This window comes from Mustela nigripes, chromosome 10, assembly GCF_022355385.1.
Source record: "Mustela nigripes isolate SB6536 chromosome 10, MUSNIG.SB6536, whole genome shotgun sequence".
NCBI classification, from domain to species: Eukaryota; Metazoa; Chordata; class Mammalia; order Carnivora; family Mustelidae; genus Mustela; species Mustela nigripes.
Genome location: NC_081566.1, coordinates 25,515,205 through 25,533,295, shown reverse-complemented (window position 1 = coordinate 25,533,295; position 18,091 = coordinate 25,515,205). Strand labels below are relative to the sequence as shown.

General features: G+C 44.2%; 1 protein-coding gene across 1 annotated transcript in view; it reads left to right on the top strand.

The window, feature by feature from the left end:
• PAPPA2 (pappalysin 2) overlaps positions 1-18,091 on the top strand; it is a 286,664-nt gene that overhangs the window by 248,611 nt on the left and 19,962 nt on the right. The window contains exon 20 of the mRNA XM_059412848.1: positions 2,184-2,255. Within this exon, the coding sequence (XP_059268831.1) occupies positions 2,184-2,255 (72 nt within the window). The remainder of the gene's footprint in view (positions 1-2,183; positions 2,256-18,091) is intronic.

The following is an 18,091-nucleotide window of genomic DNA, read 5'->3' as shown; positions in this document are numbered from 1 at the left end:
CCCCGCAATGATACAAAATACAGAAAATCAAATGGAGGAACTTGGATGGCTGGGGGTCAGGAGAAGGAGGGAGATTGTGCACCCTTCTACCTTTTATATCCTGGGAATCTGTATAACATGGTAATAAAATTATATAAATATACAAAGATAGCAAACATCATTTGGAGATGATAGGATAAAAGAGCGAAAAAAAATCTCAAGTAAAGACAGACTCTTTTCTTTTCTTTCTCCCCCTGCCCTTTGCAATATAGCCTTAGAATTTCTAAAGTGTTAGCAAACCCATACTCTTACGTTTACAAATGACGTGGATGAGGTAGAAGGTTTAGAGGGCATAAGAGAAGCTGATACAGTCAGTTAAAATGTTCTGGAGAGTTCTGGCCATGGACACCCTGTGAGAGTGCCAAGGTTAAATATCCCCTTATGTGGAAGAATTGACCTCTTTAAGGGCACCAGCTAGATTTGTGAATATTCAGACCCCTCTTGCTGACTGGGGAATCTGGCTCAGAGTGCTGGAAGCCTGTATAAATTTGAGAGTCTGACTGATAGGGATGGGGAAAGGGGATCCTTAGGGAATGTGGTGCCGTGAGAAGGAATAAGACTGCTATGTATTTACATCTCCAGGGTGAAACTTCCTGTTACATGCTATTACCATTATCTGGTGACAACAAGAAAGCATAAAACGTGGATATTTTAAATAATAGTAGTCAAGACCATCACTAGCTAAATAGAGTTTCACTGATACTGGTTTTAAAAGATAAACAAGGATCCTTTCCAGGTAGCTGAGCCATTGTTTATATGGGGTCTTCTTAATGGCCTTCGTAAGTGGACTTTTGTGCAGAATACCTCAGTTTTTAGTAGGCTGAACACCCCTATTGTGTTTACCTTATGTATTTGTATAATTTTGTATAGATTTGATAACCTTTTTTTTCTCAGTGCAATGAAAACTTAAAAACAAGTCGCTTTCTATGCTATTACAATGTGGAATTTTGAGTATTGGAATTTATTAGGATATATGGTATTTATCCCCTCTTTAGAGAAGTGGTGAAAGAAGAGCTTTAGTTGAAGTGATTAACTCCAGGAAAATCTTGCAGACTCCCATTCTCATAACTATGAGGTTCATATGCATGTACCTACATATTAATATATGCAAATGTCTCCAATCTGATTATTGCATAATCTTAGCATTCTAGAATGTATGATTTCCAGTTACCGGAAGTACTACATTGTGTAAAACTCCTATTCGACAGTGTATTATTTTTCTTCCGATTGCACCGTATTCCTTGTGCACTGAATTAAAATGTGCGATTGAAAGTCTACAAGTGACTGGGAATCTCCTTTTCTCCCTGAAGCCTCCTGTGGGACTTTCTCTTCTCCTTAAGTGCATCTTTCCAAATTTTAAAATACAAAAATTAAAAGGAAAAAGCTCAGTGACAAGCATCATTCAAGCAAGAGTAGATGACTGTTTGTTTAAATGCACATCTGGAAATGACCACTGGGACCAAGACAATCACCAGTGTTTAACACGAACGTGGTCTTGCGCTTTCCCACTTGATGCAGGTGCCATTTTGAGCCCGTGGCATCACGTTAACCCTGCTTGACCAATGCGTAGACCTTCTTTCATTTCCCGTGAGGAAGGGATAAGTGTGCTAGCAAGAGCTGCCAATCGTGCAGAGTCTCCTCCGCTCTTTGCTGAACACTCACATCTTATCGTCTAGGATTCTTAAGATCCATTTTTAGTTCAACCCTCAGCCCTTTTTCAGTCCTTAAAAATCCCTGGTGCTTCCTGGTCAACCCAGGCAGCTCACAATTTCTTGTAATGTTATTGAAAACTTCAAAACAAATGGAAACAATCTTATGCCTAGAGCCAAATTAAACTCATTACAACATAGAGGATGCTTTCTTAAAATTATAGCTACACCTCTCTGGAAACTCTGGTATCTTGGGAGAGAGGAGCGAAGGAGGATGAAGAGGATGAGAGCTCCACCCTGGTACCAGCTGGCAGGAGTAGCAGCTCTGGAGGAAACACCAGCTGGCCCCGGCCTCGGCTGTCTCAACAGGACACAACTGGGGTCTCCCTCCTCAGGAAATGGGGTGGGACTGGTAGGGGAGCTCAGGGTCTGCCCCTTCTCTTACTGACGAGGGCTCTCTATTTTTGTTTTCTGTTCTTTCATCTTCCCCTTCAGAGCATCGTGTGCACTGGGCGGCGTCAATGGCACCCAGACCCTGTCCTGGTCCACTGCATTCAGTCATGTGAGGTAAGCTGCACGCCCGCGCCCCCCAACCCAGACTAGAGTTTTTAAGTCTGCTTAACTCACAAGGAGTTGAGCCTTTCTAATTCAAGATCCTGCTCCTGTGTCCTTTGGTTAATCACTTATAATTAGCTCTCCAATTCCCAAATTACAGATATTGGGATTTCTCTTCTTCTTCCTTTTTTCTTCTTTCTTCTTCCTCCTTCCTTCTTCTGTCGTATCTTCTTCTCCTTCTTCCTCATCCTCTTCTTCTTCTCTTTAGCAAAATCTCTAGACCTAATAAAAAAGAAGTTAAAAGCAAATGAGACCTAATAAAAAAGAAGTTAAAAGCAAATCAGAATTTTTTATGGTCTTGGGATTCCGTAACTGGACCTTAATTGCGCTTAGTTAGATCAGAGCTTTGCGGACCAATGGCCTATAGACAGGTTTGTCTGGCCAGCACCGGGTCTGACAACAATTTTGTTTTGGTTGCCAGTATTTAAAAATTGGGCTTTCACATAAAACTTGTACATGTACTTATAATATCACACACACACGTACACACATACTCCCAGTAAAAATCAGTATGAAACACTTTGTGTGGATTTGTCTCCTGAAAAAAAAGGCTATCTGGCAACCATGGCAACAATTAGCTGGCTCTAAGTAACAGCTACAACTCCAGAAGGGCAGCTGCTCTGGGCTGAGCAAAATGTTCCCGTCTCCCTATGGCTTCTTATCTAGTGCACATCCCTCCTTGGCATCAACTGCCTGGGGCACGCATGCATTTATATGCTCAACCTCTGAGGTAGACCTGTAATCCACCGTTGACCAACTTGAATCAGACCTTTACTTCCTCAGGGAATCCTGTATACTTCTTCACACAGGGGAGTGCCTTCTAGTAGGGGATTTAGCATGCTGTGAATTCCTTAGCTAGATTAACAGGAGTTATTGTGAAGAAGAGTCAAGAACGAGGCAGAGCCTTACTGAGGGAGACTGACGCAGGAATCCTGGAATCCTGACGTGGGGAGGTGGTTGGGTGGTGGGTGGGGGAGCAGGCACTTCTCACACACGTGCACACACACACGTGCACACACACACACACACACACACACACACACGATTTAAACCCTTTCACCCTGGGGATAGCCCCTCTGTCACAAGAGGTTTTGCTATCCAAATCTCTCACTGCAAGGAATGAAGCCACTTAGCGGTGACACTTGGGTAATACTGGCTGCTCCCTGTGTGCTAGCTGTTGCACTGCCACTGATTTCCAGCACCCTCCCCCCAACACACACCCAACCCACATGCTTGTCGGTCCCTCGGTTCTTCTGTATCCCTGTTTCTCTTTATCGAATTCTGGGAAACTGGGATCTACATGAGGCCAAAGAGGGGGAAAGGGTGGGGTTTGAGACAAAGAGAAAACTGGGTGGGGGAAATGACACCAATAAAATAGCGCTCTGAGAGTCCATCAGGGAAAATGCTAGCATGGAGTATGCTTTGTTACCGTGCGGGCCAACAAAACAGCTCATCTTCTGCCATCATTAGAAAAACAGATGGCAGTGGGGTGGGGAGGAGGGGCAGTGACTCATCCACTGGGCAGGGTGTAAAAAGAGGGAAGAGGAGGCCAGGGAAGGAGGGAGATAAACAGACAGAGGACTCAGAACTGGGAAGAGATCAAAGGGATCCTGAGAATTCCCTTCTGCTGCTTCTATGTGTGATGGCAAGAGGGAGGGTGGGTGACTGGGGCTTGGAGCTGGCTTCCGCGTTTCCCAGAAGGTCACAACGCAGAGCTTTCCTCGTGTACTCCCCTCCTCACTGAACCCCCAGCGTGTCCTCTAGATCTCTTGACCGGAGCTTCCTAGGCTTCCCTCCTTCCTAGCCTTTGTTGATGTGACAAGGAAATACTCCCCTCCCTCCTGTGACTACCCTGCCCAATGGCTGCTATGTGCAGCTGAGCCTTGCCCACCTGACAGCTGTTGGTACCCCAGCTCCAGTGCTTCTCAAGGTCTGGCCCGTGGGGTGAAAGGAAGAAGGGGGGTGGGGGGAAGAGCATCAATGTGCACCAGAAAGGAAAGCAATCAGACACGGGAGGAGAAAGAGAAGAAACTCTGAAGATGTAAGTAGTAAGAAACGCAGAGAGGGGCAGAACAGGAGAAGAGAAGACGAGAGAGGCTGGAACTGGCCACTTGGCAGACACCTAATTCTTTACTGGGAAAAAATCAGCTAAATGTATCAGGGGCAACTGAAGAGCATGAAGGATAGAGGAGGGAAGACAGACCCTGAGGCAAGATAAACCGAAGAGGGGTCAGTGGATGAGAGGAAGTCTTGAAAGTGCTGCACAGAAATCCGAGCTCAAATTAGACATTTGTTCCCCAGTATCTAAAAGGAGTTTTCTTTTTTTGCTTTCCAGTACTGAATATAACTCTAAGATGTCCCTGTGAGACATCCAGCCTTGTAAAAGTCAAGTAGCTCATTCCTCTTAGCTCAAGACAGTGAATCCATTACCCGCTATCCCCCATCGGTGTCCTGCTTCCTGCCAGTTCTGCTCTTTTGTGTCCTACCCTCTTGGCCACCGAGTTTTCACCTTCAATGCTCCATCATTCTATGCCTCTTGCTTTCTTCAAGAGACAGCTCTAAGGTGTTCTCTACAACATCTTGTGTAAATAACTTCACCTTCTCATTGTCACCTGCATTGGCCTTGTCTCAGCAGCCCAAACTTGTTCATACGTGAAATTCTATTTTTCTAGGTGTTTCTCAAAACTTAACCTGACACTCCTCCTATTTGTCCTGACCCGCCCTTCCTCATGTTGTCTATTTCTTTTGTAAGTTGCAAATGCGCAGGGAATGGTAGCTTGGTTGGTAGAAAGGTTTTGGGGTCACACAAATGGAAATTCAAATCCAAGGTCAACTGAGTGGTGTGAGCCTTGTGTTTTATTCTGTACTGAGGGCAACAAAGTAGGGGCGACAAAATGATTTTAAGAAGTGTGTTAAGACATTATCATGATAATGTCCATGAAGTGTTTAAGTACCATACTATGTCTGGTCCATGGCTGATGGGTACAAAGTATGGCAGTCGTGGTGAACTGTTAACCACTTTGTAAATGCTTACTGAGTGTGTAATGCAGAAAGTGGGAGTCCAAACTACTCTTGTGGCCTCAAGGTGAGTAGGTACAAACGCTGAGGACGGGAAAAGGGGAAGAATAAGAGAAGAAAGGGGAAACAGGCCATTCTTAGGGAAGCCCCCTGAGATCCATAATTCGCAGATCTCATGGAGAAGCTGCCACGTCCAGTCAGTCACCAGGCCAGTTGGTCACCAGATCATTCCATGAGTAGCTCTCTTCATTCCAACCATTGTGTCCCTTCTTGGTGCCTCAGCGTTTCCCACTTGGGCTACTGCATTGGTTTCCTGATTGTTCTTCCTCTTCCCAGACCTGTGCTCATTAAAATTATAGACAAGTATACAAATGGTCTAGGATAACTGTGCAGGAAACAAACACTTATTCTTCCAAATGCTTGTCCAAGAAAGCATACTCTTTTCCCGACACGGCAAGAGAAAGAGAGACACCAGGAGGCATCTTCATTCTGTGGGGCAATGACTGAAGTGAGTGTTTGTTCAATCCATGAACACTATGAGACTGTCAGGTCACATGTGTTGCCCTCTCTGGGGTTTTTCCCCCCTCTGCTCCTTCCTTTTTCCTTCAGAAAGTCGTATTTATGAATTCTGCCAAAGTCCACAGCCCTAGGTTCCACTTAAACTAAGAAACACCTTGTTCTCCAGGGAATGCAGCTGGGAATAAAGACCACACTTGCAGCCTCCTTTTGGAGAGAAAAGATTAATTTCCTTCCTGCCGGATGATTAAACTTGAGGGCTCACTGACCTCACGTTTGGTGCTACTTTTTCTGTGACCACGCATTGTGTCCTTCTCAGCAGACTCCATTTTGGATTACAGTTTCTCATACTCTCTTTTTACTCCTTCACTGTTCTGTAGAGCCGTGCCCTTCCTTTTTCAAAAGTGGGAGCTATGAAGGAGATCGGGGCAGAACTATATTCAAATAATTAGGACCAAATACAAATCAAAAACATCTACCCTTGTTCACTATGTGGGGTTAGGGTCTTATCGAAACAATGATACAGGGCGCCTGAGTGGCTCAGTGGGTTGGGCTACTGCCTTCGGCTCGGGTCATGGTCCTGGAGTCCTGGGATTGAGTCCCGCGTCAGGCTCTCTGCTCAGCGGGGAGCCTGCTTCCCCCCTCTCTCTCTGCCTGCCTCTCTGCCTGCTTGTGATTTCTCTCTCTGTCAAATAAATAAATAAATAAATATCTTTAAAAAAAAAAAGAAAGAAAGAAAGAAAGAAAGAAACAATGATACATATTAAGAAGGCAGAAATAGTCAACTTATACCCAGTTTATATCCTCATGAGTGTTTATTATATTAGTATAGGTAACCATGGTTAACTGACATTCTTCAGTTCCCAATAAAACTTAGAAAGCCTTTTAAGGTATTGTGGGAATTTCAAGGAAGTCCTTCTGGGCATTAGCTGCCATTTCTCATGTAAAGTCTTATGCACACCCTTACAGATGCCTATCACCTTACTTACCACATTATTTCAAGATTATTGGATAGATCCATCCTTCCCACAGACTTCAGGCTCCCAAGTGTCGGATGTGTGTTTTATATATTTTTGTATCCCTATTGGGGAAAAAAAGCCTGATTCTTCAGTGACACTTGTTTTCATTCCCATAAAGGGAGGGACAGAGTTGAAGGTAGAACTTGGAGAGTCTTAAATTTGAAAAAGATTGGGTCAGTCTTTGGAGAATCAGCACTGTGGAAATAAACGCAGGGCTGGAATAGAAGTAAAGACTAGAAACTCTGACACGCACAGAATCAGAAGACCTAGCAGCAGGTACAGTGAGGGTGCATGGAATAGCAGAAGAAAGGCTGTCTGACACATCGAGGCAGGCTTGAAGTTCACTTCCATCCTTTAGATTTATCTTTTAACCATGGCACACCTGGGTGACTCAGTGGGTTAAGTGTCTGCCTTTGGCTCAGGTCATGATCCCAGGGTCCTGGGATCAACTCCCACATTGGGCTCTGTGCTCAGCAGGGACCCTGCTTCTTCCTTTGCCTACTGCTCTTCCTACTATGCTCTCTCTCTCTCTTTATGACAAATAAATAAATAAATACAATCTTTAAAAAAAAAAAACTTGCTGGTCAGATAACCAGCTTCAGAAAACTATGGAGACACACCCATAGGATACAGCTTGGGGCCTTCAGAGAGGTTGCATGCCAATAATGTGTAGGTCATGCTAATTTTTCAGAAATGACTGCAAACCTCCCTTGTTTCTGAGGATTTTTTATCTTAATCAAAAGATTTTGATTAGATTTTGAACTTAATTATACCCGTAATTCCTTCTCTTAAAAGGGCCACTGGTCAGATTTGTGGCCGTCTCGGTTAGCCTTCATTTCTTAGTCCCTGGATGGGTTGCATTTTGGAAATCTGTTGGCACTGTTCTTTCTTGGCATCTGTTCAAGACCAGTCCTGCTTTTGGTTTTACTGCTTCCGTCCCGGTACTAGCTGGCAAGAGAAAACTCATACTAAGATAGGATAGATAGGAGAGTCAGAACATGATAAAGGACGTACAAGCACCTCTTGTATGAATGTTCATTAAACATTAGTTGAGCGTGTGATAAACATTAATTGAATTTCATTTGTCAGTAATACTGAGTGGCTTCTGTTACAAAATGAAAGTTATGCTCCTTGACCACTATTCATCCTCATACAATGGGCAATACCCATGTTTGTGTGTATACCCTGAGGAGAAAAGAGGCCAGGCTGATCTGGAGGGAGATATAGGGTAAAGGATTGCTTAATATAACTCTGGCGCCCTATCTAATCCCGTTTGGTGTTCCCGAAGGAATGAGGTGCCCTCGGAAAGCTGGAGGGAAGCTGTGCAGTATACACTATTTTATTTTATTTTTTTTAAGAGTATTTATTTATTTATTTGACAGAAAGATTACAAGAAGGCAGAGAGGCAGGCAGAGAGAGAAGGGGAAGCAGGCTCCCGCCCTGCAGAGAGCCCAATGCGATACTCGATCCCAGGACCCTGAGTTCATTTGAGCTGAAGGCAGAGGCTTAACCCACTGAGCCACCCAGGTGCCCCCAGTATACACTATTTTAAAAGGCAAAGGGGGTTGAGCAATAATGTCTGCATGCCTGCAAGTTTGAGTTTTCTACGAGAAATAGGTCTAGGGCAGTTTCTCTTTGTCCAAGTCCTATCCTTCTAAGGAACAAGCCCTTCCTTACCACCTCCATGTTTTGTGTCAGAACGACTGGTCAGAGAGATAAAGGAGAAATCAGTTCTTAAACTTAGCAGGTGTGCCCTTCTAGTCCAGATGAGAGAGCCCCCAATTTAAGATGGCAGCTAAGGGGTTTGACGCAAGGTGGGTCATTACTGGAGCTTGTGCAGGACGGGACGGCCCGACCAGTGGAACACTCAAGACGTGTTCTGGCCACACCCGGATTTTGACTCATTTCACAAGGGCAAGGGAGTCGGCGGGTCATTTTTATAAAAAGTGAGCTAAAGAATTACATGTATTCTTATTTTTTATTTTTGAAAGATTTTATTTGTTTGAGAGAGAGAGAGAGCAGGGGTGAGGGGCAGAGGGAGAGAGGGAATCCCAAGGTGAACTCCCGTGTTGAGCATGGAGCCGACAAGGGGCTCCATCTCATGACCCTGAGATCACGACCTGAGCTGAAATCAAGAGTCAGATGCTTAGCCAACTGAGCTCCCCAGGTGCCCCTGGGCTTCTTATTTTTAAAGTACTTATTCTTAGGTGCTGCCTCTTCTTTCCCATTCTGACATGTCAAGTCTGGGGTGAGGTCCAAGAATTTGCTTTGGGGTGCTGTTAATCCAGGGGGTTGTCAACTACACTTTGAGAAACACTGAGCAGGAATAAGAGAATGCGCTCCTCGATGAAGGTACATGGCAGCACCTTGCAGCTGGGGAGCAAAGTATCCATCTTCCAGTAGTTTTTGGAAAAAATAAACAAATCACCTGAAATAGAATGTAAAATTAGAGGTCAAGGACAAAGGTAGAAACATCTGGCAGAGAGTAGTAAAAGTAAAATTCTCAGAAGCCAGGAAACACTGGTTTGCTTTTAAAATTGTAGTTAAAATTTTTAAAAATCGTGTTTCATCATGGGTGAACAGCAGCGTGCCTCTTCTTAAAACAAGCTACAGCTACATGGCAATGAGTATACTTGGGACCAAGAAAAAACCTGAGTATTTCTCTGTTTTTCATTCTTCTCACCAGTAGTCTATTCCTCTTTTCTCTTTAGATCTAGCCTCCATAGCCATTAGAAAATACAGACCATTTTTGGGGTGCCTGGGTGGCTCAGTGGGTTAAAGCTTCGGGCTCGCTCCTCAGCGGGGAGCCTGCTTCCTCCTCTCTCTTTGCCTGCCTCACTGCCTACTTGTGATCTCTGTCTGTCAGATAAATAAAATTAAAAAAAAAAATACTGACCATTTTTTAAAAATTAACATATAATGTATTATTTGCTTCAGGGGTCCAGGTCTGAAATACAAACCTTGTTGAAGGTAGCAAGAATAATCTCCAAAGTTGTTAATTCATTTGGGGCAAAAATCAAAAGCAACTGGGATTTTTAAGCCAAAGAAGAGTAGGATGAAGATGCACTTAGTAAATATTTTCAGGTCGTGGATACTTTACCTACAGAAGAGTTAACAGTCACCATCCCCCGATAAGAACAGAACAGAAAACAATGGGCTTAAAAACTGAATGAACTATTTAAATCTGTGTGAAATATCCTGGCAGTGTTAGACTTTATACAAGGTTTCAAAGAGATGTGTTTAAAAGTCATATTAGACTTCGGAACATTTTAAGGGGGTGTGTATTGTCCTCTCTCTGCACAGTTGGATACTTTCTGCTGTGTGAAACACAGAAAATGTTTTGGTGTTCCCTTTCCCTGTAGATGTAGCATGCCGTGGATTTAAATGTAAATATATTTGTGCGGTTTCTTAAAGCAACTGGTAGAGATATCTGTATGTATCCTTGCCATAGGAGTACTCCCTTGATAGGAATTTGTATAGGAGGAAACTGGGCTTGGAAAGACCAGGTGAGGAGGAGTTGGGGAACAAATTTAGCTTCAGCGGAGCGGCTACATTTACTTAAAAGTAGGTGGGCAGTTGTATTTTCTTACACATTTAGTAGCTGACACCAACAATGCTCCCATCCCTAATTCCTTCCATCTGCTACACCATTCCTTGGATTCTTTCTTCTGTGTTGTCTTGGACTTCTCTCTGCCTCCCTGTTATTATTTATATTCCAGATGGTAGCCCTGTTAGCTGGGCTTCTTGATGGCTCATGGCACTGCCTCGGTTAATGCTCTAAGTTGATGGGATGCAGGGGCCAGTATATAATTCATGAGGTAGAAATGACGGCCAGGAAATCAAACTTTTATTATACTTTTTTTTTTTCTTGCCCAGAGCTTGAGCCAAGAGAGAGGGGCTAGAGTCAGACCAAAAAGTCCTGTTCTAAGAGGTGTGCTTTATTCTAGGGCACAGACTGTCTACAGATCTGAATGAGATGATCTGAGCTCAAGGAAGGGAGAGGCTGGCAGGGTGCGGGCTTGTGCGTGTGTGTGTATTTGACCATGTGAAACTCCAGTGCTGGATGGAAAAACACATCAACACCATCATAAATCAGAGGCATCTTTATTCTTCAAGGTGAAATGCAATGCACGAGCATCTAGGAGAATCCAGTGCAGAAGTCCTGCCTTCCTCGTGGCAGCTAAACTGGCTGGCCCTCTTCCAGGAAAGCAGGAAGGAACATTTTCTCCCAAGTGAAATATTCGAAGACCCAAGTGAGTCAGACAGGGTCATATTTCACCCTTAGGGCTGGCTGAGCCTCAAGTGAGAGAGGTGACACTTGGGCCTGCACCTGCGGAGATCCAGGACGTACCCGTGCGGTCCTGGCCGCCACCACGGCACCAGACCACCTGTGAGCAATACAGATTCTCCCGTCAGGGCTTCGAGTCAGAGGCCCTTGTGGGGGCTGGTCGGGGCACAGAACCCAGTTGTGCGGATCCTCTGGGTAGCTCCAGTGTACTCCCGGGTTTGCGGTCTTCAGAGCTGCAGGAAAACACCGCACTAATAACAGTTGTCCCCAGGGGACTGGAAAAAGGCATGCATACAAAGATCCTGTGTCTGATTTGAAATCTGTTCTTTCTGTCCCCCTCCGTGTCAGTGCAACCTGTCCAGCCATGCTTTTCTCAGTCTTTTCTCATTTCTGACTTTAAAGTTGACCTCTATGACTATGCTTCAGAAAACCATTCCATCCCCAGAGTCACAAATTACTTTTAATAAATGCCTGAGGCTTGAACTTTGAAGTATGACCAGGTGGGATTGTGACTGGTTCTTAAAAACAACAACAAAAAAAGAAAACCTCTCACCTGAGTATGTCTTTGTAAGTGCCTTAGTAAAAAGAGAAAAATGAATCCTTTTTATGATAGCTGTATTCAGGAAACCAAACGTTCTATCCTGACTTTATCACTCATGCACTGTGTGATTATGAAGTGGTTTAACTTCTCGTTCCCTTCCTATTTACATGTTGTCATTTAAATAATAGCCAGTAATTAAACTTCTCTTTGCCACATTTTAGCTGTTTACAGATCAGATATAATAACTGTTCCTTCCCTGCTGATTCCTGAAGGACAGATCATATGGGCTTACTTTTTCTTTTACATTCTTGCCAAGTTCTTTAGGATCCATGGGTGAAGAGGGGCCATAAAAACGCTAATCGTAGGAGTAATGAGGTCGCATCTGCCGGTCAAGGGGACAGCTACTCCGCTTCTGGTAGGGATGGTGTAGGTTCTTACAAATCTAAATCTGAATACGTGTTAGCCGTGTTAGAAATCCAGAGAAAAATGGAAAATTAGCTTAAGTTGGAGCTGTCTTCCAGACTCACTGCCCGCCAAATTCCAATCCCCTTGAGGTTTGTTTGTGAATTTCTCTGCCAGTTTTGTGCAATCTCTGCACCAGGCAGAAAAATCCGGGCATGTCTTTCCACTTGTCCGGAGTCCCTTTGGGTTCAGGGCTCTACTTTAGATCCTCCAGATGGAATCTCTGAAAATCAGACTCCAAATGTTAATTAGGACTAGGTTTTCGTTTTGAAAGCTAAAACCATTGTTTCCCGCCCCCTCCTCATCTTTTAAAAAAGTGAAACCCTGAAAGCACAACCATGCAAATTGTAAAACCTCATCTAGATTAACAACATTCAAGAGAATTTATGCCTCCCTTAACCTCCCGTGGAGCCACACTGTGCCTCCTGGTGGGCTTTCTAACTAGCTGCATTTGGCCTTCTTTGTCTTCGCTTCCTGGGTGGGCCACTTTCTCACTCCACTAATTCTCTTTATGGCATGGGTTGTCCCTTTTCCTCCGCCCACCGCACCCTTTTTCTGATTACTCTGTGCTTTTCCTTGTTTTTCAGTTCTTTTTCTTTATCATTCCTGCCAGTTTTGCTTGAAGACAATTTATATTACCCTCCTGCAAAATTGGCATCACAGAACTGCTACCTTCCTTTCTTCAACCTGCTGGACCTTCCAGATGCTTTCCCATGACTATAATGAGGTTAGGATTAGCAGTGAACAAATACAGTCAGGTTCTACCCATAAGTAACTTGACTCCTTTTCTCTTTTCACCGGGACATTGATCCCCTATGATGTCTAACTAGCTTCTAAAATGTGTTTTAAATACATTTAAGCACGACTCAAATACATTCACTGAGACTGTTCAGGAACCTATAGAGCATCAGTTAATGTTCTCTTTAGCACATCACTGGCACAATGCCTTTATTAAATAGTCATAGAAGCAAGCTCTTTCAGGAAGTGCACATAGTTTGAGTCATTTCTGATTCATTCTACTAAGTTAGTATCTCTTTAAGTGCAATGATTTGATTATATACTTTATTATAATGACTGAGTGGTAACAAGGTGCCCTAGGAAAACTTTTACCTTATTTCTTAGTCTCTAAAGTACAGGAGTCTGTCTATATACATATTGTGCATGTGTTTGTGTGTCTCTTCTTCTGACTAACCCAGCAGTGACTGATGACCAAGAAGAGGGTGACACTCCACAAGATGTGTAGAAGAAAGGCTACACATTTTGACCCCAGACTAATGGATTTAAATCTCAGCTCCATGCTTATTATATTGTTGTGTAATCTTTTCTAAACTGAATTTTAATTCTTCTTTTTTTAAAATATTTATTTGACAGAGATCACAAGTAGGCAGAGAGGGAGACAGAGAGAGAGGAGGAAGCAGGCTCCCTGCTGAGCAGAGAGCCCGATGCGGGGCTCAATCCCAGGACCCTGGGATCATGACCTTAGCTGAGGGCAGAGGCTTAACCCACTGAGCCACCCAGGCGCCCCTGAATTTTAATTCTATAGAAGTCATACATGGACCTAGTTTAGAAAACCAGTTGGCCAGGCTCTCTGGACAGAGATGATCCCTCCATGTCTTCTTTTCTTCTTCTGTTTTACTTCTTTTATTTCTTCTGGAAATTACATCTATAAATATCTGCATCCATACATACATATCTATTTAATGATTCTTCTGCTAATTTGGATTTTTTTTTTTCATTTAGGACATTACTTACTGATGTCCTAGTAGAGAAGATGGTACCATCTCTTACACACACACACACACACACACACACACACGTACTGCTGCCTGTAGAGGCACCTGACACTTCTAATTCTTGAGTTTTGGGGGGTACTGTTGCATTTCAGACACTTAAGTTTCTGTTTTCTCAAATTTTCTCTGTCAGTTGCTACTCATCCCATCTATTACCCACTGTCCTAATTGCTGAATTCTCTACTGACCATCTTTCTCTCTCATAATCTCTTTTCTCTTGTGACTTCATACCTTTTTTATTCCTTGACAGTCATTTTAGTGGGGTTTGCAGAGGGAACAGATAGAAAAACAAATTTGATTCCTGTTTTACCTGTACTGAGCCTGGCACATAATACATGCTCAGGGAGCAGTGTACTGTTACTAACACTTCCTCCGACAGAGTGTATGCCTCTATGGAAGAAACAAAAGACACTGGACGGAGACATTGTACCCTATCTTCATTTTTTCCCCTCCATTGTCTCTTCTAACTTATTTCAGCCTGAAGCCAAGCAAAAATCTTTTCAAGTAGCAAGCTCCTGAAAGTGTAAGTTTTAGGTAAAGAAGCACTTATTCATGGACTAGATGTTGTCCATGCGTAGGAGAAAACTCTATGTGAAGGGAAACAAGACAAAAACCCTGCCTCCTGCGAACCCCCAGTCTGATTTGGGGGAGAGGTGTGTTCAAAGTGCTGTGGAAATAGTGAAAACAAAGTGATTCTATTTGCTTAACAGAGCAGGCAAGATGTATGTGTGGGACGTCAAATTTAGAAAAAATCGTATGGCAAAATGGCACTCATGGGGGACCTGGAAGGACATAAACATTCCACTAGTTGGCGATAAAGGAAAGCCCTGTGGGCAGGGAGGAGAGTATGGGCACAAGGCACAGGGGTCTGACAATGCATAGGATGTCTCTGCCAGCGGACAGGGCAGGTGGAGACTACAGGTAATGTTAGAGAGGCCCAGGCTAGATTAGAAAGAGTCTTGAATGCTGCCATGCTTGGGATACAAGCTTTATTCTGGAGGCACTGAAGAGCCTCACTTTTTTTTTTTTTTTAAGCTGGTAAAAATATCACGTTGATGTACTCTTGGAGGTGAAGCCCATGGAGAAGAGATAGGTGATCAGCAGAATGTTTAGGTTAGGATGTCTGTATTTTAAGAGAGGAGGTGAGAACACAGACTTGACCCCTGCTAATAGAGATGGAAAGAAGTAACCATTGAGGGGTTTTCTTTTAAGATATCAGACTGATTCTAGAATCACATCTCATGGGGTAGATGAGGTTCTGAAACTAATTCAGTGGTGGCTGGATGGATAATGAGTGCCACTGAGCTCTGCAAAGAAGAAGAAATAGCCTTGTAGGAGGACATAATGGGATAGGTTTTAGACTGGGTGAGTTTAGTGAAATTGGAAATAGACGTTCAGGAACAGTGACTTGGTTTGAGAAATGAGGCAAGATGATAAGATATAAGGATGATGATTGAGGGTGGCGAGTGGATGAAGTCACTCAAGGCATGTGAATGGGGAGAAAAGAGGAAAAGAACTGGCAGGAGGCAGGTGATACAGGGGAAGAAAAGAGGAAGTGAAACTAGTCGAGGGGAGAGAGAGCAAATGATTGGAAAGTGGAAGGAAATGAAGGAGAAAGTGTCTCGGGAAAACCATGACAGAAGAGAGACTTCAGGGAGGGAGATGGTGAATGACAGCAAGTGCTACAGAGCAGACAAGCAAGATGGGCATTGGCAAGAGAAAAGTAGGTTTGTGATTTAAGCGCTCACTGAAATCCCTGACACACATGTAGCCGTGAAGTTGGGGAGAGGGTGATAGGTTGAGAAATAGATAAGAAAGTTGATGCAGCAAATAAAAAATAGTGTTTCCAGAAGTTGGCCCGTAGAAGAAATGGAAGTAGAAGTAGAAGTAGAAGTAGAAGAAGTGGGATGGGCAGCGATTTAAGTGGATCTGGATGAGACGTGCATATATCTATGGACTGTGAGTAATCTGGAGTAATCTGGAGGCCCAAGGTTACTGTTGGCTCTGAGTCAGGCGAGAAGGAAGTAACCGTGACCAAAGACAAAGTCTGAAGGGTAGCAGATGGAATTCAAGAACCCAGGGGTTTTACAGGCACCACTTGCTCGTTTCTTTGTGCGGACTCTTCCATCTCAATGGATGGCAACCTCATACTTGCAGCTGCTCGGACAAAATCTTTGGTGTCATCTTAATTCCTCTCTTTCTGTCACCCTCCACAACCAGTTCATCAGGGTAGCCTCATAGCTTGACCTTGAAAATATGTCTGCGATCCAGCCACTTGTCGGGGTCCCAGCTACTGCCCTCTGGTTTGAGCTATCACCATCCGCTGCTTGCATTGGAACAACTGCCTCTTGGCGGGTCACACCACCACCCCGTGGCCTCTTCCCCGCTCAGCAGCCAAAAGCTGCTGGTAGAACAGAAGTCGAAGCTCAGCAGTCCTCTGCTGACGCCTTCCAGCCACCCTCCTTTCAGTCAGAGTAAAAGCCGAGGCCTTACAAATGGTTTGCACGGGCCCCCAGATATTCCCTCTCTGACCGTCTGACTGAAAATGACAACCGTTCTTACTTCCTCCTTCTCTGCCTATTGCCCGACACATGGACCTCCTGCTTCCTTTATGCGGCCTTTTTTTTTTTTTTTTAATAAGACTGTGACTTTCTAATTCACTAAATAATTACTTATTTGTTATATTTAATGTCTATTTTCGCCACCGGGATTTGAGCTTACAGGGCAGGACTTTTTATTTCTTTGATTCACTGTCGTATCTCAAGTCCTTAATAAAGTGGTACAGAGAATGGCACTGGTCAGTGCTCAGTAAATATCTTTTGCGTGGATGGTCGAGGTAGGAACTTAAGGGCAGCTACAGGGTTGGAAGAGACTGGCAGTGGGATAACAACCTTAAGCAACTTGATTCCTTTGGAGAAAAGGAATATTTATCTAACTTGTAAAGAGTGAGAGGACTGCCAAAAGACCCTGATTTTAGTCCTATACGAGTCCTTTTTTTTTTTTTAAGATTTTATTTATTAATTTGACAGAGATCACAAGTAGGCAGAGAGGCAGGCAGAAAGGGTGGCGGTGGGGAGATGCAGGCTCCCCGCTGAGCAGAGAGCCTGATGCGGGGCTTGATCCCAGGACCCTGCGATCATGACCTGACCTGGAAGGCAGAGACTTTAACCCACTAAGCTACTGAGCCACCTAGGTGCCCCTGTAAGAGTCTTTTCTACTGAATACTTTTTGGTGTTAAGACTGCAGTGAGCATGGCTTTTCCAAGTGTAGGCACTCAACATGGGCATCGTCGGAACCTTGTCTAAGGAGCTAACGGAAGCTCGGGTCTGAAGCTTGCAGCAGCGTTCCCACACCAGCCCTAGAGCTTAGGGACATTTCTCCAGAAGCTCCCCCTTCAGAGGATGCCCACTGTCCATAGAGGATACATGCCCTCCACCTTAGTTTTCCTCTATTTCATTGAACAGAGAAACAAGAATAAGTGAGGAAAAATGAGTCTCTGAATGCATAACCAAGCTGGAAAAAAATTGGCAAAATAAAATCATTTACCTATTTTGCAAACAGACTTATTACCTCTTCCTTGTCCCAGCACCCCTAATCCAGCAGTCCTGTGTAAGCCTTTCTCCCCCCATAAGTTCTCCATAGCCTCTTCAGCCTTATACTCTGTTTTCCTTCCTATTTAAGATCAGTAATGAGAACTTGGCAGGAGAAAAATTCAAATGGGTCAGGAGGCCCTTGTGGCTTTTCTCGGGCTTGTTTTCCACAGCCCATTCTAGCCTGCAACATACTTCGCAAGAATAAGTTGGCGGGAGATCTAACCCATGGTAAGAGGCCACCGCTGAGGGCAGCATTTCAGACCCAGTGAGGCTGGAGCCACGAGCAGGCTTCCTGAAGCACAGAGCCTGGGTGTTTCCTTACACACGCACATGCACACACACGTGCACACAGCAATGCACACCGGGGATCCTCATGGGGAGCAGATGTCGCTGCCCTCTGTGCCAGCCACGTGTCAGGCGTGGCATTTTCTCCTGCTGAGCTCCTGGCGAGTGTGTTTTTCCTTTCTTCTCCCTTCCCTCCACCTTCTTCGCCCTCTTCCCACCCCTACATCCACTGCATGAACAAATTCTCTCCTGATTCATACTGGGCCAACCTCATAT